This window comes from Porites lutea, chromosome 9 (assembly GCF_958299795.1).
Source record: "Porites lutea chromosome 9, jaPorLute2.1, whole genome shotgun sequence".
Taxonomy (NCBI): domain Eukaryota; kingdom Metazoa; phylum Cnidaria; class Anthozoa; order Scleractinia; family Poritidae; genus Porites; species Porites lutea.
This window is the reverse complement of record NC_133209.1, coordinates 2,336,800-2,363,409: the sequence shown is the minus strand read 5'-3', so window position 1 is coordinate 2,363,409 and position 26,610 is coordinate 2,336,800. Positions and strand designations below refer to the sequence as shown.

The following is a 26,610-nucleotide window of genomic DNA, read 5'->3' as shown; positions in this document are numbered from 1 at the left end:
AAGAAAGAACTGCGGCTCTCCAATTTTCTGCTGGTGTTTACTTGGTTTTCGTTGTTACAAACGAGAAGTAATGGTAAGTTATGTAAAAATATTGCAAGACAAACAAGTCAGATTAAAGTTGTTGGAAGTTAAGGGAGACTGTTTAACAATAGAATCTTAGGCCTGCTAGCTGGAATGGTGACTTTAATTGAATGGTTTAGATCAGCTTTATGATAAGCTCAATTATTATAAACACTGGTTTTGAGCACTAGTGCGCATATAAGCAGTATCTTTTTGAAATAAAGGCTTTTCTACTTTTCAGCGCTGGAGCCATGTCCTGGTCAGTATTGTGGAAGAATTATTGACAAAAGTGGAAATATTGGATACAACTGTGGGGTAAGACATGAGAAAATTTTATAACAGGGACCATTAATTATTTTCTTTTTGAAATTGAAGGCTGTCTTATATGTTGGCATAATTAAGCATAATCAGGCGTACATTTAGGTAAACAAACTAACTACACAACAGACAAGTGACATGAATGACTTCGTAAATGTTAAAAGCAATGGAAGAGAGAAACCTCTGCTCACAGGTTATGGCATGAGAAGAAGCATATCCACAAAAAAACTGATGTCACATGTCATGTAACCACATAGACAGTTATGGGTCCTTTGATAATTTATGTTATTTCTACTAGTTATGTTCTGTTTTCAGCCAGTATGTTAATTTTCATTTTTGTTTTGTGGGTTTTGTTAAGCTACATATTTAATTTTTTGCTTGTTCATTATGCAAAGCTCCATTTACACCTTGTGTATCAATTTACTTCCTTCTGCGAACACCTTTCACTTGTCCGAATGCTGTCGCTGAAGAATTAGTGATTTGTTCTTTAAACGTGAGGGGACTGTCTAACACCATGAAAAGGCGTGAAATATTTTGGTGGCTGAAAACTAAAAAATACGTAATATTCTTTCTACAAAAAAAAAAGTTATGAGTGGTTCAGGTGTCATTGCATCACGTAAGTTTGCATACCAGAATGTACTTGTATGCATGATAATTTTTTCAGGCTTGCCCAAGAGGTTATCGTACCAATGGCACAGTGTGCTTGGAGTGTACTGGATCCCCTGACCTATATGACTGGCTGTACTTAGGATTTATGGCTTCATTATCTCTCATATTCCACGGGTTCTTTATTGACTTTTTCTCAAAGAGAGACAAAAAAAGGTAATATTAATGTGTCTGAACACAGTTTTGGGGGCAGTCAGCGGTAACTTGCGTGACGGCGATTGTTTTAACTTAGACAAACAAACATGGCTGCCAAAAATCAATGGTAAACAGAAGACGAGCTACTCACCAAGTTTCAGATTGTGAGCTGCAACCCTTCTCTTGCCATGATTTGGCAAATGACATATACTCACAAACTGCTAAAACTGTGTTCAGCCACATTAAATCATTGTTTTCTTATTAATATAATAAAATTTGTTTCTGTTCTGTACATTAACAAAGGCATGATTTAAAATATATTCTGCTCAACCTCCAGCTGAGTTTTCAAAAAGGGTTGGCTAACCAGGGCTTCTGATATTTCAAACAAAACAAAATTTCGCGGGATTTTCGGGGGCAAATTCACGGAAAAATCGGCCGGTTTCGCGGGAAGAAAGTCAAAATTCGTAGAAAAATCGGCCGATTTCGCGGGATTTTCGCGGAAAAATGTCAAATTTTGAAGGATTTTCAGAGGCAAATTCTTAGAAAAATCGGCCGATTTCACAGTTAATTTCGGGGGGAAACAAAAACAAAAACAGCCTATTTCGCTGGATTTTTTGGGGGAAATTTCGCTAAAATCGATCAATTTTGTGTCGATATGACCAGCGTTGTTTAACGTTTTTTTTTAACCGGAATAATCATTTGCTCTTTCAACAACAGTTTAGTCGAGAAATGAGTGAATGCTAAAGCTATGAACATTATGGTTAGTGCCCAGTTTTTCGCAACGTTCATCTAAAAACGCCTGGTAGTTTTGGGACGTTGTTTACTCGTTGCAGTGACAAAGTTTCAAGATAAATTTGGACGTTTGAGGTGAATAAAACAGGTCTAATAGCCAAGATAAGTATTAAATATGTTTTGCCGACATGTATTTGGAAATATTTCGGGCGGATTTCGCGGTATTTCGCGTTTTTTTGGGAATTTAGCGGGATTTCGCGGAAATACCTGAATTTGGCGGGTCCGCGACCGCTCGAAATATCAGAAGCCCTGGCTAACTCCAATGACTGGTTAAGATTTTTCACTATAGGATGAATCAAAAGATATTAACACAATTTAAGCAATAGAAAACGTTTTCCGTGTTTGCATAACCTGATATAAACACGAGAGGGGTTGGGAGAATTCGAGACAGTTATGCAAACCCGAGACGAAGTCGAGGGTTTGCATAACCGTCGAGAATTCTCCCAACGCCTCGAGTGTTTATATCAGGCTATGCAAACACAGGAAAAAAGTTTTCTATTGCTTTTATAAAATAACTTTCCCTAGAAAAAAACGCAAAACTCTTTGTATGGCACTGATTAAAAGAGAAATTCTTACCAGTCGCAAAATCTAGTCCACGAAGTCTTGCACGCGTAATGAGTTCTTGTTTTGCAAAAAGATGCTTTGCAAAATACGGAGTTTTCTCGCTTAAAATGTCAGCTTAAGCGAAGAAAAATTGACTCACCTTCTTTGTAACGATTTTCCATGTTTCAGCCGACGAAGGAATGGGTAAATAAAGTAAACTTGTCGAGTTTTGAACTCGAAAACTTTTTCAAATTTGATGCTTGCGTGATTAGTGCGCGAAAAGCCAAACAACTTGACGCCTCAACCATGTTTACATACTCTCATGCAAACACTGCTCTCGGCCAATCAGAGCGCGCGTACTATCTTAGTTATTTTATAAATTCTTATACAAGTATAATTTTCTATTTTCTCTGGGGTGCAAGAATTCTTGTGTCTCTATGTGACAAAAGGTATCATCCATCTGGATATCTGTGATAGGTTCTTTTATTGTTTTCTCCGAACAGTCATTTTGTTGTAATTGAAGCTATGTTTTGATGGTGCACTGTTGGTTTCCATCAGGTGATGGTGTTAATTAACTGTCAGAGCTGGACTATGAGTATCACCATGGTTACTTGTTATTGGTCTTCCATTACTCTGTTTGGTACTTTGACTTTGCTCGCGAAAACCAGTATAGCATTTGAATAAATTATAATATTATTGTGGTCTATATGTGATACCAAGTTAGTTCTAATGGTAAAAAAACAGTAGTAATACTTATTGTTTGCTCTAATTTGACTTTGCAGAATATATGTTCTATATCTGAGTGCTTTTATAGAAAGTGCCTTGGCTGCCATTTTTTCTCTTCTAGCAAGTGAACCTCAAGGTACAGTGTAATTTCCTGGGTGTGAGATACTAAATACACTGTAAATGGCAAGCAGTGCCAGGGTCATGGAATTTTTTATAGTTTCATGGTTTGGGGTATCCTGATCTCCCAAGTGATAAGTCTTTTAAAACAAGTAAACAGTAACAAGTTTCCCAGAGTATACTAAGGGATGTTCACAATGCCATGCAGCTGCTAGCAATGTCTATGTTGTAGTTAATTTTTTATATGAGGTAATTTTTGGTTTTCTCTTTTTTGAACTTCATTAGCAGGCATTACCATACCCAAAAACAAAAGAAAAACAACAATTACCTGAGATAAAAAATTAACTACAACATGTACTCAACAAACACCAAGGGAAAACACAAAAGAATAGGCTTGATAATAACTTGGCCATAACCCTTATTAAAACAAAAGAAAAAAGGGGACATTCTCATTTGGATTGAGCGTCAAGAATTGAATATAAAAAGTAACAAATGTCACTTCATTAACGTGATTTAAGGAATTTAATTTAATTACCTTTACCGAGAGGATTGGGGATGTGATGCAGTTAATATTCTTGAATTATACCTTTTTTGTTTTAATCTTTAGGCAGCCTGGGTTTAACATCTTGCAAGTCTGAGCAGCTTGCTGACTGGTACACTATATTCTTCAATCCCAAACCTGATTATGTTAACACTCTTCATTGCACACAAGAGGCTGTTTATCCATTGTAAGTATTCCTTTTACTTCACAAACCTACAGTCACACATGACGTTAAGAATATAAAACCTACGTGTAGTGTAGAACAGTAAAAATGCACTATGTGCTAACAGGGTTCACGTTAGCCTTTGCCACAGACTAAACCTAACCTCTGGTTTAAGTCCGTCTCTGAGCCAGTGCTGAAATCCTTGTTCTTGCTCCCAACCTGTTTACTAGGATTTGAGTATGTGCCATGATTAGCCTGGTTAAAAAGCCATTGCTGATTTGCAAATCAGGTTAAAGGGAAATTTGAGACGCACTTGGGCTAATTCACTGTGTTTATTTGGTGATCAGGAAAAGGATGTTAGTCCTTCATTGCAGACTTTTCTAGCTGGGGTTACACTTAGGTTAAATCTTCTATGTAGGTTAGGTTCACATGTGCTTGAGCCTGTCCTGGGTTCTGTAAATTGTGAAGCAGCTCGAAGACAGTTTCTTGTTTACAAGAACTATGGGATGGCAAGGCAGACACCTTGCCATCTCCAAAACCCAGGATTTCATACTGGTGAGTCACGGGAAAAACAACTTAAAGTCTTGCTTAAGTTTCCATGTGTGTTTCACTTTAGTTGTTGATGTTATCACCTCTTGAACTATTAATGTGGTTGTCTTGAAAAGCTTTTTGTTTAACTTCTGTACCTTGTGATTGTAATTAGTTCTTGGTATTTCACATTAGGTATACCATAGTACTCGTGTATTATGCACTATCTGTTGGCCTCCTGTTTGTGTTCCGTCCAATCATCTCGCACCAGCTCTGTGATGGCCAAGGACGACCTTCCATTTATGCAGCTCTATATTTCCTACCATCCTTAGCTGTGCTACATGCCATATTCAGTGGACTCATTTGTAAGTATAAACTTAAGAAGTCTTGACTTTGTTAAATTTGGTATTTCATAGACTTGTACATCCCAAAACTCAACTATATTGGAAAAGAATATTATTCTACATTGTAGAGTCTGAGTACTTATTACTGAATCAAGTAGACTATATTTTATTGTCATAATGGTAAGGCTTGTTCTTAGAGGTGAGCATTCCTATACCATGTATGCAAGGTATGAAGTTGGTGAAAGCCCCAACCTTTAGACCATGTCCAGTTAGGTACATGAATGCTTGCTATGCTGTTTAGTTTTTGTGCGAAGAGATGTAGAAAGAAAATTAAGTCACATGGAAGTTTTTAGCCCTAATTGTTTTCCAAGCAGACTGGGTCCATAATGGTTGTGCCATGGTAAGATGTCATCAATTCATCACCAATCACATTTTCATTATTATTTTTTCTATGTCTACATGTAGTTTCTGTCTTGTCTGTTTTCAGATTATTCTTATCCTTATGCAACATTAGTTATTTCTGTTTTGAGTACTGCTGCAGTTTTGGCCAAGAATGAAATTACAGTGAGTACTTTAAAATTTCTTAACAAGTGACCTTAAACTATGATAAAATGGCAAAAGAGGAACTGAGCTTTCTGTTATTAGATACAGTTCACTCTAGACTCTGGTGTTCATAGAGGTGTTTATTAAGAGAGAGGGTTGCAGTTTTTTAGTCAGTCATTCAGGAAGGTGTTTCCTCCCCTCCCCTACTTAACTCTGGCTGTATACCACAAGCTGTCGAGCTAAACGCGCAAGACACGCAAATGACCACGCACGTGGCTGAAGGCGCGAGGCGTTGCAGTAATGGTAGATAAATTAACTCTTATCGACAGCTCCGCTATTAACGTCGTCAGCTTCCTTTATGCCCAAAGAAAAGACAAGAAAATTACTTTGAAAATGATTTCTGGGAAGTGTAGACATGTTTAGTACCCTTTTGCCTTTCTCATTTTTGCAGCACGTGCGGCAGTTGGTCAGCAGTAAGCGTCACGTGATCATCATAATCATTCATTGGTTGGTTCATGCCTATGGAATATTGGCGGTGACGCTCGTACAAGATCCTACTGTACACGGGCCATTGTTCACGCTCGTTCTAGCTCCTGTCTTGTTTTATCTGGGGACACACTCATTTACCGACCCAAGCAAGTTCAAGACTACTTAAGGAGACCTTTGCTTAAAATTTGCCAGCTTTCAGGTAGTCTTAAATTCAGTTGAAAAAAGTGTTCAAATATCAATAAGGGAACAGCATAGAGGAGTTTTTATTTGGGAATTGAACGGGTGAAGGTAAGGATGCCTACATAGTTATAGACAGTAAAAAAAGTAAGTTCTTTCCCTTCCAAAGGAAAGGCGGGCGGACTCAGAGGGGACGGGTAGACAGACGCATACAATTCACCTGCCTGTCTCGCCCAAGCCTCACTCGGCCGTTTTTGACATCACTTCACACTTTTCGTTTGAAGAGGTCTCGCATTCATGACCAACTCCAAAATAGGGCTGAATTGCAGTTTAAAATAGTTGTAATTCATCTTCACTGCGACAATAGCCACTCATTGCCCAGCTATAGACAAGTTATGGGGAAAACATTTTTCCCAGGCAATGAGCAGAAAATACACAGGCAGACGGATACACGTCGCCATAGGGGAGGAGGGTGGGAAAAAATTTGTGCCAGTAGTTCCCGCACGCAAAACTTGGCGAAAAGAGGGGAAAAATCCGAAAACGTGACTTAAAATGGGTAGACTACGGTCCCTCAAGGAGAAAAGGAAAGAGATGATGAGAATGCCGCTTGCTGAGGAGGCCGCTTGGCCGAGTGGTTAGAGCGCTGGACCCGTAATTCGGAGGAGCCGAGTTCAAGTCCCGCCCTGGTCGCTAACTGGATTTGTTCTCGGCAGTCCCGAGTTCAAATCCTCGGCTGCGCTTGTAAAATAGACAACTGGTTCGCCTCCTACCAGTTGGGGATTTTTACCATGTTATGTCCCATTTAAAATTATTTGTTTCATTATCCCTGAAAAGCCCCATAAGGGGAGAGGATAACTAAAGTGATACAACTCACTTTGACTCTGAAGATGACTACCGCACAGGCTGTCGAAACGTCAGTCACGGTCAAAAACAACAGTCCTATTCAGGACTACGTTCACCCAGACGATCAAACTCAACGTACTTTTGAAATGACTCCTGGGTTCAAACCTTTCACAGTTTTAAAGTATTATTATCATCATCATCACCATCATTATCGATAGCGAGGCGAAATTTCGTGACTATTCTCGCAGTGAAGCTAAACAAGCAATTCTCTGCTTTTTGTGAAACGAAAAGACATTGTTTCAGGACTGTAATCCGCCTTCGTATTGCGTTTTCCTTGGCTTGCTCCTTAATGACTTGGTACTTAGATTATCTCAGCACATTTTGAGAACGGAAAATGCGAACATGTTGAACGGGAGAACCGTTTATGATGCGTGACACTTGTATTAAGATAAGTAAAAGAATAATATTGTAACAAAATATCAAAAAGTGTCAAGAACTTTATGATGTTCTTTCGAAAAAAGGCTTTTCGCTTGTATAGCAATCTTCAGTTTACAGAAATCCATAGAAACAGAAATATGTCGTGTAATTAGTAGAAACCAATACCAATACAGAAAACGAGCTTGATAAAAGAATTTAGTAAAAACTAATATGGTTACACGTTTATAATATTGTACCATGAATAAGTGCATCTTCCAAACCCTGAGTAAGTGTTTGTTAATGTTAAATAGTAAAGCCTGAATACTGGGGTTTGAAACAATAATATTTAAGTTTAGGCGAATGTAATATGAAATTAAGATAAATAAAATATCGTTTTTTAAAAAAAAATAGTATTTCCAGTTGAAAGAGCTGAATGTTGTAGCCGGGAAATGATCCTTTTCAGAGGTAAGAGAATGGATAATTCATTCTAACGAAGGGCTAACTCTTTTGTACTGTCTGTCAAAAAGCCCCTTCGAGTCAAAATCAATCCTCAAAATAAATCTTCTTGTCAAAATCGATTGTTCTTACCAATACTTATTTCCCAATTCGATACGAAAGTGGAATACCGAGAACACCGGGTATTCTACACCACTGCAAGGTTGCTGCCAAGGTGTTTTAAACCCTATTAGCGCTGTAGTCAATATCTGTTAGTTATGCTTATGCGTAGTTGTTGTTCGGAAATACATTCACATTTCCTCTATTAGCTGTGAAGGCGAAGGAAACTCAGTGTTTTATCCAGCTGAGGATTAAATGATCTTGAATGCTCTTTGAAGCTGTCAACGCACAACGTAATCATTGAGTAATCATTTCTGTGACCAGCAGTATTGAGTTCTCTCTGGTGATTTTAAGAGCTCATCTCATTCAGTTTGTTTGGCCCTGTTAATGAATTTTAAAAGTTCCTGGCAGTGTGTTTTTTGTTCTGTTTAGTTCCACTCACCTGAGTGAGTGATGTCCCTTCGGCCACGCCTTGTTGCCTTTTCTTGTCCGGTCTTGGTTAGACTTGCCACACGTCGACTACGTGAGTGAGCGCCGAAGCGCAAGAAACGGCGAAAGCGACCGGAAACGGTGTTTGGTCTATATCGTGTTATTGCCTTGTCATCTGTCTCGTCCTTGCCTTACCTTGGTCTATATTTTCCTCTCAGAGGCACGTTTATGTTTAATATTTGCTGTGTTTGCATACAATATGAAAGTTTCAACAATTTTGAAAATGATACTAACAATGAATCAGTTAACGAAATAAAATCGACTGGTTTTTGAGCTAGGAACCGTGCTGCCATTCAGCAGAATTTTCTACCGGGCCCGCAAAGTTATCGAGACTGTCGAGAAACGAAGCTCAGGTCGTGTCTTACCTTAAGTCGTTTCATTGCATGTCTTGTTTTGCGTTGCTCGTTTAATTATTTTCCTATCCTATCTTGTATTTACATGCCTCAGCTTGTATTTGCATGCCTTGTCTTGCCCTGCCTTGTTATTTTTGATCGTCAGTCTTACCTTAAGTCTTTTCATGGCATGTCTTGTTTTGCGTTGCTCGTTTTATTATTTTCCTGTCGTATCTTGTATGTACATGCCTCAGCTTGTATTTGCATGCATGCCTTGTCTTGTCCTGCCTCGTTATTTTTGATCGTCAGTCTTGAATTTTAGTGAGTGTCTTTTGTTGTCCTTCGTTGTCCGGAGTCTCTTATAGTTTCTTATCTTGCCTGCCAGCTATTCGATATCTTCCTCATTGTGCAGGCCTGGAACATTTCATTCTATGAATCAGTAGTTATTAAAATAGAGTGAACTTCCATGTTCAAACTTTTCAAGGACTTTCCGGCCTAAGATTTCAGGAAACCACACTTGATCACCGCGAGTATGTTGTACATATACTCGGAATTAAAGACATGCTAGTAGCGCAGAAATAGACGAAGTCCGACTGTTTTGCTGCAGACTCTTTGATACAAGTTGCAGATGAGCCCATGCAAGGCTTAATCTCGCCCTGCTGTATTCAGCATGGCTGACAGAACGCCTTCGGTTTGAAAATCTGGTTTTATCGCCGCTGTTTGGCAATTTTTCTTGTTTCAATACATAAATCCTGTAATTAGGTAACTGATGAGGTATTCAGAGGCTGACTTATTTTTGAGAAAAGCCTTTTTTGATAGAATTCATAATTAAAAGTAAGAATAAACATTTTATTTTCAGCAGCGAGTCCGCGCCGTAGCCATGCTAGCTAATGATGGTGAAAACAAATAAACTGATCAATGATAACGGTTTTCTTAGAACTTGTCTTTATCAGCTGGTGGCTATATTAAACGCACTGATTACCACACATGCCCTAAATATATCATAGCAACAACTTTCTATTTTTACGTTCATTCGGGAGGGTCCTTACTGAAGTTATGCGAAATTACGTTAGCTTACAGCTGGTCCACTTTAGAGGAAGTTTGTTGCAGTAGAATAGGCGTGTCTTGAATATACGGATATATTTTAAGATGGATACAACTGTCTTATTTTTAGAACACCAATTCTTTTCATCTCTATCAGACTGATTATAAAAACGACATTCCTTTGTAAAGCTCATACTTTCGCTGACGAAACTGTTTATAAAGAACTTGAACCGAAAGTTTCCTAGAATCTCATTATGTCAAGTTCCTAGGTTGCAGAGAGAAGAATATTGGAACCGGAAGACAAATGCCTTATATCTGCCCTACCTTCTTCGCCTTCGAGTGAACACACAAGTAAAAAATAACCAGAAGCTAACTGACTTCCGCGCAAAGGACCCTTTCACCGTTAACATGGAGGATCTTTATATAACGACAACAATTGCAAGTTTCAAATTTGCAATGTAAAATATATTTTAAAAAAATAGGTGACAAATATGAACTTCAAATTCTCTCTCATTTAGGTCCTAAAAATACGGGGGGGGGGGGGTTAAATTGAACATAAAAGAACAAAAAAGTAATAATATAATTAAAATCTGAGATTTCCGCTTCAGTTGGTATTTGAAGAAACGAAACATATTTCTCAATGTCATGGTGAAAAGGATACGGTGTCGAAATCACGATCGTGTCATTCTTGTAAATTTTATAAAAGAACGTGATTTTCGTAATTGGTTCTATTTCTCACTCGTTACTTAATAGATCCTTAGTTCCGTTTAGATGTTAACAAGTCGTGTGTGATCATGCATGTTATGAACATGAATTAAGTTCTTTATTATCATTAGTTTTTGTTTTTGGTCAATGATCTCTGACGTATGCCTTGTTTTCACAAGAGGCTACTTAATTATCGGCGGTGACCACGAAACCGAGTGGCCGACAGTTTAATATGCCAGCGGGAAAGCTAGAGTTGTGATGTTATTTGGAGAATATGGATGAAAATTCGCGCTTGCGCCAATTCAATGATTAAAAAAGAGAGTGGGAGACAATTGGAGACAAAGAAAGAAAACAAAAAAAAACAATAATAACAAAACAACAATTCTGACGTAAAATACCTCAAGGCAGGCTTTGTAGATAAAAAAAAGTCAGCTGAAAAGTACAGAGTTTTGGATGCAGAAGGAATCGTGGTACAACAACCGAGTGGATTAAGTGGCTTTTTTAGTGAAATAAGTCCGAGAAAACTGAAAGTTTGGCCAATTTTCATCCAAACTTTCGTTAATACTACAAATCTTAACCTTGAGAATGTTAACACCTGAACTCAAAGGCATATAAATTATAAGATTTTTTTTTATCCCTTGTGCTCATTACTTCATCATGGTCAGAAACGTCTTTTAAAAATTCTTCTTGCTTTAGTTGCTCGACCTTGGACAGTATATAATCATCTCGCTCGAGGTGATTGTTGTCTAATACTGAAGACGTAATCGTCTTGCAACAATCAGACAGAACACTCATATTGAACCTGTCCTTCGTAAAGAAAGATAAAAGCCGACAGTATTATCAAAAGAGACACCAAATATATCGGGCATGCTAACCTTGACCTTGTTAACCTTGAACTGGCCGGCTGTAACTCTTCAGATCAGCTTCTGTATTGTGTTATTTTGCAACGTTTTAGGGCCTCGAATAGCAGTTTGTGCTATTTTGCAAGGGACATCTACTTATTGTGCACGAAATTAAGTTTTGTTGTTGTTTTTAAACTTGTCTGATATTCTTTTAGGTGCGCGCTCGGCTTTTAAACTGTATTTTCATATTTCTCAAAACTTCAAATGAAGGCCAAATTCAGTTTAACAGAATACTTGTAAATAGTTCAGTGTCTTGTCAAGGTGTCAAAAATGTAGTCAAATTACTGAGCAAAATCGAATGAATTAAGAATACCTTAAATACAGTGCATTAAGGAAAATATAATGCCGATAGTAGGACAATTGCACGATGACGATATTTGACTACAACTACCAGAATTCATTTCGGTTTTGCTTTGTTATTTAAAATTGTCAATCCCGCTGAGGATTAAAGAACAGCAGCCTTAATTTGCACAAGAAAACAACAAACTCAAGGATTCTGGTAGTTGTAGTAAAATGACGTCATCGTGCAATTGTCCTAATTGAACAAGTTGTTTGTTCAGTAGCAAGTGCCTTTTCTCGTAATTAGATAAGAACCTATTTAAGGAACTAAAAAAGCCTAAATTTGTCATCGGACAAAAAATATATTTAAACAAACTAGTTTTTGCTGACGTTTTTTTCCTATTTTTTTTTTCTTAACTCACGTCTAGGACAGTATTTATATTCTGGCTTGTATAAAAGTACGTCATCTTACCTATTGAATTTAACCTTAAAAATTTCTTTTAATTTCGCTTTTTGCACTCCACTCTAACCTCTGATGATCGCAGTCTCCACTGACTGATGTAAATGGTAGTTTTACAAAGTTGAAATTGCTCACAACAAACGACAAGCCATCCAGTTAAAGTAAATCGCAACAAAACAAAATTGAACAAAACTGTAACCTCCTCGATCATTATTCCTTTGAGTGGAATCTTAAACCACTTTGCCAAGATTTATTTAACACTGGGTTGCTCAGTAATATCAATAACTTGTGATCTTGAGAAAGGATCCATCGGCTATCTTTAACTTCAAACGCCCAGCTCTTAGATAAAACTAGCAACGAGGTTATTGTTAGTGATTATTTGTCCTACAACAATCGCCCAAAATAGCTTTGTCTCTGAATTTTTAGCCTGTGAACAGGTGCATGTGTGAGGGGAGGGGGCGTTTGTACATGAAATAGAGCGCTTGAGACTAAGTTGTCTTGAATGCGTAATTAGAAGTATTAGAAGCAGCAAAGAAGTCGGTTGTGGAAGTTTGTCATCAGCATTTTTGTGTCCAATTATCGTGTGTTCACGAAGTCGATTTGACTCTTATTTCACAGTGATTTCTAAGAAAGAAATGTCAACTAAATTCCGGTTCCTTACCGACTCAGTTCTTAGTGCCTTATCGGCTTTCAGTTGTTATATGGTGCATCCACTGTTTTTCGGCACGTCCAGTCGGAAAACTGGGGCACGCACTGTATTGCAGTTAAGCACTCGTTTGATCTTAGGTGCAAGAAGGCGAAGGCTTTAGTCATGCAAACAGTCATTCCGTGACTGCAGCTCGCGATCTTTCCGCGTAGTTTTCACGTTGCGATCACGTTGCGAAGTTTTGAATCAGCTTCAAATATTGCGTCGTGATGCTTCGTGCGTAATTATTACCTAGTGGCGTGGAAGCTTTTGTCGGGACCATGTCGGGTTAAAAAAGAACATACCCACGTTTCACGGAAAAGATACTACTGACACGGCAAACTGTTCCATGATTCATGTGCCTTGCACCAAATTTGTAACAGTTTAGGAAGCAACAGAAAAGTCAACATCAAAGCAGAAGAGAATCATTAGATAAAATAAATGAAATAAAATGAAAATAATAATTATACGTATATATTAAAAAATGAAAGCTGATTGATATTTAGACTAAAAAAAAATGCTGACTCTATTTAGTGGTGTATGGAGTTCAAAATGCTGACTCTGTTTAGTGGTGTATGGAGTTCAAGTGAACCAAAGAAACTCCGCCCAAATAAAGAATTCCACAAAGTAGGCAAATAGATAAAAAATACGAATAAAAAATACTGATAGAGTGGTGTATCACTTAAGGTAGTCCTTTTAGACTGTTTTTAGGGAGCTAAACACGCAGAGCATCGCTGCTATCAATAGAACGTAGCATGAAAATAACACACAAACGATCGAGGGTCTGAACAAGTGCCTGAACAAGTGCCTGCTGACCTGTTTAGTATCACAGATTATAATTAATGCTACACTGTACAAGGTGATTCTTTTTTACTGAACTTAAGCTCTAATTTTTCATGTTTCGTAAACACTGTCTCGTAGGGTTGAAGACGGTGAAAAATACCCTTATTTGAGTGTTCGTTTTACGTCAAATGATTTTGCAAATAACACAAAGCAGCGAGAAACGCGCCGCCATGGAGTCTACGGCATGAGGAAACCACTTTAGCATCTTGGATATTTTTCAGATCTATCCAACACTACCGGCCTTTACAATAACTCAACGCGACTTTCTTCAGGAACAAGTGTTTCAGTTTTAAGTCACCCATAAGTTTAACGGCGAATCATTTTCTTTTTCAGTCAATCATGATTAAATATTCAATAAAATTATATACGATCGTGCTAATTAGAACCCACTAACCGGTTGTTAATTTAGATGTCGACGGGTTTCAAGCACATCCACTCCTGATTTTTAGGCATCATAATATCACCTCGAGTTGGCCAAGTATTGCATGTTTGAATGTGAACTTAACTCGATACTATTGACTCTTTCTACTAAACAAAGCGTGCAGCTAGGCTGTCCGGTAAAGAGACAGTCCACTCCTGAAGTTTCAGAAAGCAGTGGAACTATTAAAAAAACTGATCCCGGTTGCAATCACCGACGGAAGTTTTAGTAAAAACACGCGTTCGTTGTTGCGTGGGAGCTGTACACCCGGCGTCCACCAGTTTGTTGCAATATCATTCAGTCACATATTTTTTTCACTGAATAGTGAATGACCAAATGAACCATATTTATCACGTTGTCAGAGCCCAAATTGCTCATTTTTATTTGTTGTACGATTTGTTTTTTTATCCTCAGATGTAGACGTAGTTTTGACGCCTTTCAGACATTTGCAATATTGTCTATCAGTGATGCAAACGCTCACTACAATACGTACAAATTTAGTTTTTATTACGAAAGCTCGTTATAACGTGGTAAATAATTCCGAAGGATAGTGTTTATTGATATTGATTGCTACAAGGCCTTAAAATCGTGCGTCACAAAGTATTAAAGTCAAGGTTTACTCCTGGAAAACAAGAGTTTACCAGTTGTTTTGATGTCCGTCAGACAGTATTAATTGTTTTAGTCGAAAATTCTTGTAGACTTTCTTAACAGAAAAGTGAAACGTAATTGCTACCTTGGGTTAACTAACTACTCCAAACTACACTGCGAATATTTTTGTTGAAAACATAAGTTACAAGGCTGAAGCCAGGCAAGAATTAGAAAAAAACTTTAAAGTGGTTCTTTGAACTTGTTCTCTAGAATTTGTGGCTTTCGCCCTCCCAGATTTGTACGATTGCGATTAATATTGTATTCTTTTGGAAAAAATTATAAAACATTATAAAATCATAAGGTAAGTCTTCCTGTTGCCCTGCTTAAAATTGGGTAACAATTAATTAATCAGTGACCTAGGGATTGCAAACGATTGCGACCAAACATGTAATTTGACTTAAAATTCAAGTGGTAGAGTAGTTGAAATCACAAAAAGCAAAACAAAGACCATCGGTTCTTATAATTTGCTCATTGTAAACGCTGCGATCATTTGTTTATAATACATGGATTAGTATTTCTTGTCAAGTACCGATTTTCCGCACAGAAATGAAGAACAAACATATGCCGCATTGTTTTGTTTCTTCCTTGTAAACTAAAAACTTGAACGTACTACCACAAATCACACTAGCGCGAAAACATAATAACATACATTTAATGGCACAAAACAAGCTCGCATTCGTAATATAACTGAGATTCAATGGGCCGTCTTTGAGCGCAAGGGCTATTTAATCTTGGTCGAGTTGTTAACGCTTCATCAGCTCGTTCGTGGGTGGAAAATATGATACACAGCACTCCATAACCCTTTGAGCAATTTCACCCACAATTTAACGTTCTCTTTGTGTATTCGTATAACTCTATTCAGTTCACTGGACCGCGAAACTTTTCACACTTGCTTCCATACCCTGGCAACATGCTCCACGGAGAATTGCCAGTTAGGCGAAAATTCACGAAAGAGGACGATACAGAATCGTTGTAAGTCAGTTGTAAGCGATTTTTAAATCATCTCTTAAAATAAACCTCTCGTCATCAATTGTGTTACTAAAAAAACGGAAGTAAAGTGCCCAGCCCGACCAATAAGGGGTTCCCCTAACTGCTCTTAACAAACAACCATGTAATTGTTTTTACCGCGAGGTTTCAGCACTGTTGGTAGGTTTGTTATTTTAAGTACAAGAAAATTCCTTGTTCAAAATTAAATTAATGAGACGTCCTCTATTCTGACGTAAAACTTCTGGAAAGGAAAATGGGCACACAACGAGTATTTAAGCAAGCCGATTTGAGAGCAGTTTACAAACAGTTTTGCAGACTCGAACTTAAAGTTGTCAAAAAGGGAGAGATACAAGAGGATTACAGAAGTGAACGCAAGTACCTAAAGAAGAGAGCAAGTACACTCCTGCAAAAATGGCATCGAGTATCGTTGTAGTAAGTATAGTTATATTTTCTCAGCAAAAATTTTAGTTTTGAGAAATGTTTGTCTTACTTTGATATTTGTTCGACCTGTGCTTTTTTTGTCCGTACAAGAATTCATTGGATACGAATTTTTTTTGTGCTTTTACTCGAAAATAACATCGTCCTTTTGAACGCTTTTTGTTTTTAATTGATTTTATGAAATTCTTCACGCTTGAGGGAGTTTGTGGGGTGCCATTATAATAACTAAAGAAACGAATTTACATTTTGAGATATGTTCAGTGGTGTGTAGTATATTTCCGTGAGACTATGAATGATAATCGTTACAAACCTCTGTGTACGTTTTTCTCAACTTCTGATAACCAGCGATTGGCCTGGATTGACTACAACTCGACGTACATGAAAATCAGTTCACTTCGTACTTTGGCTGATGTTTTCTTGAGTCAGCAAATCTCTTCACTTAAACAATCATGCAACGTTAACACATTCTGGCGACTTTTGTTATTTTTCAGATCTTGGGGAACGTTCTCGTTTTATTTCACGCGATTCTGACCATCCAATCAGCGCCTTGCGGGAAGTCACCAGTCCTTGTGACACCTCGAGAAGTAGTCGACAAAGTTTCCAGATCTACTTGGATGCTAGTGAAACATAACCCATGGCAACAACTTCAGCAAAGTTTAAATCGCCGGCCGAGAAGACGTTTAAACGACATGGTTGTGTCGCACTACTGCAACTGGACAATTCAGATAGACGACAACCCGGATCGAAATCCCAGATTTCTGTCGAAAGCAGTGTGCCAAGATTGCAAATGGTACTGCCAAGCTGTAGAGTACGAACACCGCGTTTTACTGAAGGACTGCCCAGACTATAAAACTCACAAGGCGAACATGGTTTTGTGGAAATGGGAGACCGTCAAACTACCTGTTGCCTTTGTTTACAGTCCGTAGCAATGGCCATGTCGAAAACGCTGAAAAAAGAAGACCTGGATATCGAACCTAGCAAGTATACAATCTCAAGTGCCCCCCGCTGACAACAAACTACAACAAAACTTTATTTAGAGCACAATTAGTACTACAAAAACATTTAGCATAAGATGAAATTCCAGTCAGGGAATTTAGTAAAGCAATAAGATGTGGAAAAAACAAAACAGTATAGAAACTAATCTGTAAAGTTATAGTGATGCCTTTACGTACAAAGACTTAAAGGTATGAGAGTACGGTAATTAGAACGCGGGAATTAGAATACGAATACTGATGCATTTTAAATCACGTTTTCATGTACTTGATATTAGAAAGCATTGGGGGGAGCTCAATGTAGTCATACGTTTTCTGAAGAATTCCCAAGAGGAACTGCTCGATAGATTCAAACGTAGATTACCTCGGCAACTCAGGAGATTGGCGAATGAGTCGGGCACATTGTAATGAAAATGAAAACTGAGTAGCGCTTCAAAGGAAGTCAAGTTGGAAGTTGGCGCGACCGCTTTCCTGTGTCTAGAAGGCAGGCAAAGAAGATGACAGTGAAAGCTCAAACGTCTTCAGCTTCCCGTATTCCTAGAAATTATCGGAAAAGCTCCAAGGCATCATTTACAAGTGAAGGACTAAAGATTTTAGTGAATAGTTAGGACTTTTTCTATTTATTTATATATATTAGCTCTTATAACGAATGATATTTTGATATGTGACAATTCCATGTTTGGACTTGCTTCTGACTGGTTCAGAACTAAGCCCATTAAAAAACATTTTTAAAACTCCTACCGGATGAAGGGTAGGATTTCAGAGTTAGGTAATTTTATTAGTTAGGAAATGTTCAGAGTTTTTTTCTGTGCTAAGCACAGCAAGCTACTGTTAACTCAAAGAGTTCAAAATAAGTTGTCTCCAATTAAGGAAACAGTTTACTGAGTACGTTATAAACTCTTAGTAGATGTACTGCTTGTATAGTCTAAAAACAATTAGCCACCTTTTTAGTTCTACTGTGTATTACATCATATTTCTGGCTACTAAAATATACACATGCAGTCTCTAGATTACTTATAAGAAACTTTTTGCAACCCTGAAGTCAGGGACAATTAATGAATAAAAAAACAGTATTAGTCACGATTATGTGTTCTATGCTATTTAATTTTGTCAGCTAGGCTAACTTCGTAGAACTTGGTACCTTATCATACTTCGTGAACTTTATTCAGCTGTTTTGGGGTGCGTGATTCCCTTTTTTTTTTGGGCTGATTAGTGATATTTTTATGAATTTTCTGAGCTCTTTTTGTCTCTACGAGATTTAATCTTTCCGTTCAAATCATAAAAAGCAACCTGAATTTCGTCTTCGACAAAACAACGTTTCGTCGTGAAATAGTTTTCTAATTAAAAACATGAAAACTTCCGTCAAAGTGTTGATAAAGTCGGAGAAAAACTAAAATAGAACCTTCTCAGCCGGGATCCTAGCACGTTGGTAACCACACTGAATTAAAAACATCTCATACAAAATATGTTCTACTAATTTTAGCAGGTTTCTAACTTTGAAATGGCATTCAAAAGCAAAAAAGTGTAAAGAAAATGTTACCTCATATAATGTTAACTTACGTTATAGGTGAAGATACCTGAAGTTTGTGCGCAGTTGACTGAGTTATAACCTCTTCGATCCAAAATACTCGCCGCGCATTCATTTCTCAGACAAATTTGTTTCCCCTGCCCAATATCACTGAATTTCTATGTTTAGCAGGCATTTCGTGAGCTCAGAGTATGCAGATTTTACATCATGACACAATGATTTTAGTCTTCTCGGCGTGGTTACCAAAGAACCACTGACTTGGGCCAAACTAGAAACTCGGAGATTATGATTGTATTATTAAGAGACATTACATAAACCGAACATGACGCATGACACCCTCGCAGCTCGCTCCAGAGTATCGACACAGCGATCGAATATTCGGGCCAAATATGTCCATAAAGTATTCCTACTGAAATAAATGATTACATTGCCAGCTTTATGCCCGATATGGAGGTGTAGAAAAATAGTGCAGGTTCTACAGGACACAATCAGGACTTCGCCTGGCACAACGATTTGAAGTTCGAGCGAAATTATTACTTTGCGCAATTAAACCGTCTGTCTGCAAACCAACTTCTGCTAACTTAATAAGCACTAAGATCTCGAAAGATCCATTGTGTTGATATGAACATAACTTAAATGACTCTTTGAGCGGAGTGATCTGCAGATCTATGCCTTAAAAAATTAACGCCGCCCGATTTGCTCACTGAATTGGATAAGATCAGAAGGCGGAGGGTTCAAACTACGGCTGGCCCAACACTCGAGGTCCTTAAAAGACTGAGGAGAAAGTTGCTGCCCTTGTAATGACATCAGCAAACGGTAGGACAAATTAGTCTTCTCGGATAAGGACGACATACCATAGGCACCGTCAAATTCATCTTCACATTATGGGGCATCATTACTTCTGCATTACGGCATTACTTGTAAAGTGCACCATAAGCAGTCTGGTAAAAAATCCCCCAGCCATGCAATGTTGCAAATTATTCCTTAAAAGCCCTGAGAGTGGTCACGAGAATAAAGGACATGATTACACAAGGAGAATTTAATACAGCTGGATACTTTAACTACCTTTCCCCACCTCTTTTTTGTAGGAAATGTATAGGAACAACAAACAGCTGAACAAATATGAATTTAAATTTTGACGTTAGCGTTTGAATTCACGAAGATTCTGCTTTAAACCAGTAGTCACACTAAAGAGTACTCGAGCCAGAGATCAAATCACTCGTGACATGACTGCATGGCTCACCACCATCAAATCTACCTCAAATAAACGAAACGATTTATGAAAATGGTAATGAACGATCACATAACGTTCTACTTCAAATCTCCTTGGCCTGGCTAGAAACGTCATTTGTGCTCCATTGCGTATGCGTTTCGTGGTATGGTTTTCCCAATGGCTATTCCCCAGTTTACCATACCTCGCCAAGGGCCCGTTTCTCCAAAGTCCCGATAACTTTTCGGGCCCGAAATCAAATATCCAAATCGAAATATAAAGAATAAGAGCGCGGGTCCTGGCTAACAAAATACTCTCTTTTGTTTCATTAACTGATAGTTTTATCATGTTGGATGCAAAACTATTGAAACTTCTATCTTACATGTAAAAAAGAACAGCTTTACGGCGGGACTTTCGAGAAACGGGCCACAGTACCGGTGGAAAATGGTCGTTATTCAGTGATTTAAAATACAGGAAGATAGTGTTAAAAATATAAAAAACGATTCAGCTTCTTCGAATCCGATCACAAGTCTCAGGTTGAATTGCCATGAATTCGATGCCCTGTAAAGCAAAATCATTTCCTTTTTTTTTTTTTTTTTTCTTTTCCAACATAGTGCCTTCTCTCTTCCGCATATCTTTGAACTGAGTCACATCCTTTTTAAGAAAATACGAAACGGAGACAGTGTGGTAAAATTTCACAGCATACAGAGACTTTGTGGTCAGTGTGATCAGCCTCCTTAAGTCACAAAAACAGAAAGCGATCTTGATGTACTTTATGCAACAACTGTTTAAGAAGACTTCACCCGTGGCTTCTTGTTCTACTCGCTACGTCGTGATCGAATTGTTGTCACAGAGCAGAAGCGTGTCACTTGTGTAACGCAATACTTGTAAATACACAATCATTTCCGCCCTGTGTATTTCCGCATTGTTTCAGCACCAATTGGTTTCGTGTGTGTTCCCCTCACTGAAATTAAAGTCAGGATAGCAAGTGTACATCTTCAATTGCTTGATATTGAAGACTAAATTTAAAGGAGAACATGACACGGGAATCCATTGGAAATAAGACGACTTTTAATTCTGGTTAAACACAAAATGAAATAGTAAACCAATTTCTTATTTGAGCGAAAAGCGCCTGAAATAGCTTTACGGTGTTTTTCTCGCTTTAGCGGTGCCTGAAGGGGGGTAAAATCCCAGTATTGTGGTCGATGATTTTCAAGAACTATCGGCAACAAGAGAGAATGGCTTAGCTTTCTTCTTACTGTACAAATGAATAATTAAATCGGTGAACTCGTAACCAAAGGAAACAAACTTGAATTTAACATACAATTTATGTTTGAATCTAATGAAAACCTGAAATGCCGTGCCATTTTTTAATATTTAACTGAAATCGGAGGAGAAATATTAGTTCAATAATGCGTTATCGTTTGGGAGCTCCTATTCAAGTATCAACACAGTTCAAGCCGTAGCGCTTACTATCCAAATATGCTGCAAGTAAACAAATACAAAAAATGAAAAATATTTCGGCCTATATTAAGGGGCTTTGTTATTTAATTTGCTATACTTTGAAAAAGCTCAAAGCTAAATCGTGTTATTACACTGATCAATTAGTGTGTTTTAAGACTATGTTTAGGCGCTGAAACTCGGTTTCCTGTTTTAACGGATGGGAGGATGAACTCAGGTTGAAACATGAAAAAGTTGGACCAATTTTTTCAAGTTTTAAAGCTAGCTATGCCTGCAAAAATCACCCCAAATAATTATTATGGTTACTGCTCCCTGATGAAATTTGTTTTATGTTCTCTTAACTCTAAAGGAGCATTTTTTCCCGGGGGCGGGGGGGTACTTTAGGACTTTTTGGTTGGCTCTGCCGCTGGGACCTTGGAACCCTTAGCCTATACCAGAGCTAGCTCAGGTGAATTTTGCTACCCTATACTAGACTAAACTCCCCAAATCCCCCCCGGCACATACCTATATAGCCCATATATGACAGTACTCCCCTCCCGGGCATTTTGTGTATTGGTTAAGACGCTAAGTGATGACTTTAGCACAGAATTGACCAAATACTGCAATATCGTGGTGACACAGCTCCTTAAAGGACATTTAAAGGGCAATTTTCGCTTTTGTGGTTAAGAGAGTGTACTTTTTCTACGCGAAAGTTCGAAACTTCAAACCAGCGGTGTTTTTCCCAGGTGCGTGGACGAGGGTGCATTTTTGAGCAAGTGAGCTATTTAACGGAGGACGATGGCGTTTCATCAGTTCTTTTGTTCTACTGAAAGACGTGCAAATAATGGTGCTCAAACGATAATTACTCTCTGCTAATACTCTTGAATCATCGGGCCAAGAAAACTTTAATGACGAAATCAAAAGTGTAAAAGAACGAGAAAAACTCCACGCAAGTTTACTCAAAACCTGAATATTCATTCATTTTGTCCAGGTGAAAATAGCTATCGAAAGCGGAAAAATGTCTCACTTGAAGTTGTGTTTCTTTCGATCGCCCCGTTTCATCATGTCACCTGACAAGTTGTAAGTGTCATTTTTAGTGTTTAGCGGGGTATTCCCAGAATGATCCACCCGGTTGTTCTTTTTTAAGAATTACTTTGAAAACGTCTCTCTTATAAAATGCGATCAGCCCTTTCAGCATTAGACGTAGTTTTCAAGTGCTTCCACGACACAACTCTTCGGGAAACGAAGACGGCCGACCGCTCACACCGATCTGCACAGATAAGGCGATGAAGTTAACAGTATCATTCACGGTACGTTAGAGTTATATAGTGAAATCAAGCGGTGGCAATTTGTTCTCTCTTTCTTAATCAAATGAAATTATATTTTTACACAGTACTAATCGATTTCAGGGTGCAAATTTCCAAGTCTAGTAGGCCAAGAGAAAAGAGAACACAGTGACTACACTTCTTTTTTTCTCCTCTATAGTGCTTTAGACATTAGTAATAATTTGGCAATTCTCTTTTCCGCTTCCCGTCCGTATTAGTACAACACACAGGCATTACGGCTGGGCGACCAGTGAGGCTAAATTAACATGTCATCGCTAGCCGTAACTTTGAATATTTGCTTATCGGTGGCTTTCCGCAGAATTGACTTTCATTGTTGCGAAGTTCCGTTTAAGATTTGAATCTGTTTGGAAGATATTACCGTAAAATTTAAGAGTTATTTTGTTGTGTGCATATATGTGTGTTCAGGATCAAAGATGAGGGCGAAAATATCGAAAACGCCTCCGTCCGATTCCGTTTTTGAGTAACCATGTGGTGTGACAAGCTACACGGTGAAAAAACTAATTTTCTTTGTACTGCTTTTCGACACGCTATGCTGGGCATCTTTGTCACAATGAAAATTTTCTTTAAATAAATTATCAAATCTTATAACCGCCGTTACTTGAAAACAGTTTTTGAGAACGTTCCGCTGATTTTGCCAGTAAATTAACCTAGAATGAGTTTCAAAAAATTTCCCTGAATATTCTTAATTTGCTCGATGAAATCTATAGTTTTCAAGGGAAAAAAGCATATTAAAGTGAACGGGTCGTTTACAGTAGAGTGCATTTGGTATTCATCTCTTGAGAACTGTTCCAGAAGGCCACCATTTTTTTCTATCTCAGTTTATAAAACGTTTGCTTACTCTGCAAAAACTTCTTCACATGACTTTTCTTTATTTATGGTGCGTATATTTGATTATTGTTGACAGTATATCGTTACAATTGTTATTTTATATGTTATTATTACCCTCACTTCTAATATTAAATAAATGTTGTGGAAGCATCCAATTATTTTAAATGCATTACACACTCACTGATAAACAAAACTTTTTCACATGACTTTTCTTCTTTTATCGTGCGTTTGTTCGGTTATTGTTGACAGTATATCGTATAGCTGTTATTTTATATGTTATTATTACCCTCACTTCTAATAAATGTTGTGGAAGCATCCACTTATTTTAAATGCATTACACACTCACTGATAAACAAACCTTCTTCACATGACTTTTCTTTTATCGTGCGATTGTTTGGTTATTGTTGACAGTATATCGTATAGCTGTTATTTTATGTTATTATTACCCTCACTTCTAATAAATGTTGTGGAAGCGTCCACTTTTAAATGCAATGTACACTCATTGATAAACAAAACTTCTTCACATGACTTTTCTTTTATCGTGCGTTTGTTTGGTTGTTGGTGACAGTATATCGTATAGTTTGTCACTCGGTTATGAGCTCCTGGTTATATGTTATTATCACCTCACTTCTGATAAACGTCGGGGAAGCGTCCACTTATTTTAAATGCAATTTATAAAATAACTAAGATAGTACGCACGTTCCGATAGGTTGAAAACCTATGGCTTATTGTACCGGTAAACTCATACAAAACTTAAAGTTATTTTATAAAAGCAATAGACCACACTTTCTATGGGTTTACCAGTGTGACAACCCACTTGGGATGTTGGGAGAACACTCGAAAAGCTTGTAAATCACTTGCCTTCGGCTCGTGATTTACAAGCATTCCGAGTGCTCTCCCAGCATCCCAAGTGGGTTATCACGCCGGTAAACCCATGGAAAGTGTGGTCTATTGCATAAATAAACTCACTGATAAGCAAGCCCAACTTGATTGTCTTGTAGACTTCAGCTGACGTCACAAGTAGACCTTTAAAATAGACCTTTTTAGCTTGTGTGTTTTGTTTTCCCAATTCAGACTACGTGATGTTCTCCAGGGAATTTGCCTTTTGTCTTTTCATATTGCCTTAAATGATCGATTAAGCGCCGCGGCGCTTATTTCATTTTCCCCGTTATAGGTGCGGCGCTTATACTAGCCTGCGTAGCAAGCGTTTCTGTGCGGTTTAGGAGCAAAGAGCTAGGAACAAGAGTCAAAGACCGCGCGAAAAATGGCGCGAAAGTAAAAGAGCGGGCAGGGGGTGTGTTTAAGTTCTCGCGCGATCAAAACCGAAAATCCCCTTCCACGGTGTTTTTTTGCTCCGAAACCAAACGGAAACGCTTGCTACGCAGGCTACGCTTATACGAGTGCGGTGCTTATTCGAGAGCGGCGCTTATTTCAACTACGGGTGAAACATTTAGGGGAATATAGAGAAAATTAAGTGAGGCGCGTAGAGTTTCCCCACTTTAGAACTCACAAGTTGTTCGAGGTCTTATTTCTCAAGCGATATGGTTTTGATATATCTTTATATCAAGCGCCGTAATAAGGCGAGGCGGTGATTTGTTAATACCCAATTTAGCGCCGCGGCGCTTATTCGAGAGCGGCGCTTATTAAATTATTTTCGGTAAAGGTGCGGTGCTTATTTGAGTAGCGGCGCTTAATCGATCATTTACGGTATTCACGTGGATGCACGTTCATTGGACGACATTTGAAAGAAAAAGTTCTCTGAGGTACCATCCCGTGGCCTGAAATGGGAAAACAAAACAAGAGCCATGATGGCACCTGTCCCATAATGGCTCTTGATACAAGCTAAAAAGATCTTTTTTCCAGATCAGTTTTTATATCATGAAACATATTGGTGAAATCAGGACGAGATTCTTCTTTTGAATTAAGGAAGTAAAGGCCTTCAAAAATTGTAGCAGGCGCAAATGGAAAATACTTTTTTAGAGGTGGAAAGTACCGACGGAAATATTAGTAGTCAAGAATTTTTCAAAAATTTTATTCATGTACTTAAGGACTGCAAGACTGTAGAACCTGCAACTGAAAGTATCTCTCTTTACAAAGGAGACAATATTTTTTTTGTTATAGACTGACATACAAAAGTCATATTTGATAATCATTTCTTTACTTTAAATATTATCAATGAATAAACATTTTCTCCCAAAAATCTCTTCACAGACTGTTCCTATCTTACCGATTTTATTTGACATGCTCCTTTTACAAGTCTTCGCATCTCCTCTTCCCAAGCCATGCAAGAGAACGGTGCGGACACAACAAGCTTTGAAGCATATAACCCAATCCTTCATAATCGTGGAGAAAACTTTTGCAGGAGCGAAACTCTCCATTAACGAAGTTCTTCAAATGAAACCACGAAAACAGCGCCGTGACGTCACTTCCTCGTCTAGCATACCAGGATCCTCCGCATGTCCTTGGATATGGAGGAACACTAGGATTCGGCCGAATGAGTTCCCCTCTGTCTTTTCAAGGGCTGTTTGTCCAGGCTGTGGCCATTTCTGTGAGCCTGTGAGATATGCGGTTATGGTTCTAGTTAAGGATGGCTGCGATCCAAAGAGTGGAGTGAGTATTTGGAGGTGGAAACAAAGAAGAATACCCATTGCCTATGTTTACAAGTCATGACATAGCTCTAAAGGACTTTTGACAAACGATTACGGGGCTCACAGCAGCGCACCTTACCTATCATTGCTCGATAAGTCACCCATTTCAGACACATTTTGGGCCAGTAAACAGCTGAACACACACAGTTAAGGAATCTATGGGCACCTAATCTCGTGCCCAGATCTCTTTTCAAATCGCCGCGAATAATTCCACGTGAGTTTGAATCAGTCTCTTCGCTTACCGCTAAGACACTTTTGAACAGGCCTCAGATCCTGAAACTAACGCGCTGATTATATTTATAACAGATACAGATCTTATTTTTATCTAGATAAAAAAAATAAGGTTGTTTTCCTTTTAGACAATAATTTTATAAAAAAAATGTTAGTAGAAACCTGCTATATGTATTTATAGATTTTTATGTAAATATTTT

The 26,610-nt window shown here is 38.1% G+C and overlaps 1 protein-coding gene across 2 annotated transcripts; it reads left to right on the top strand.

Moving 5' to 3' along the window:
• The first annotated feature begins 302 nt into the window (after nucleotides 1-302).
• LOC140947914 (JNK1/MAPK8-associated membrane protein-like) lies at nucleotides 303-25,867 on the top strand. 2 transcript variants are annotated; one of them, XM_073397141.1, is made up of 8 exons: nucleotides 303-375; nucleotides 1,043-1,200; nucleotides 3,297-3,376; nucleotides 3,965-4,085; nucleotides 4,785-4,954; nucleotides 5,421-5,497; nucleotides 5,928-6,164; nucleotides 25,743-25,867. In XM_073397141.1, exons 2-7 carry the CDS (start codon nucleotides 1,133-1,135, stop codon nucleotides 6,129-6,131), a joined length of 720 nt encoding a protein of 239 aa, XP_073253242.1. In that variant the 5' UTR covers nucleotides 303-375; nucleotides 1,043-1,132; the 3' UTR covers nucleotides 6,132-6,164; nucleotides 25,743-25,867. The 2 variants fall into 2 exon arrangements, with proteins under 2 accessions (XP_073253242.1, XP_073253241.1); XM_073397140.1 differs by lacking the exon at nucleotides 25,743-25,867 and having other exon boundaries at nucleotides 5,928-8,112.
• Nucleotides 25,868-26,610: the final 743 nt, after the last annotated feature.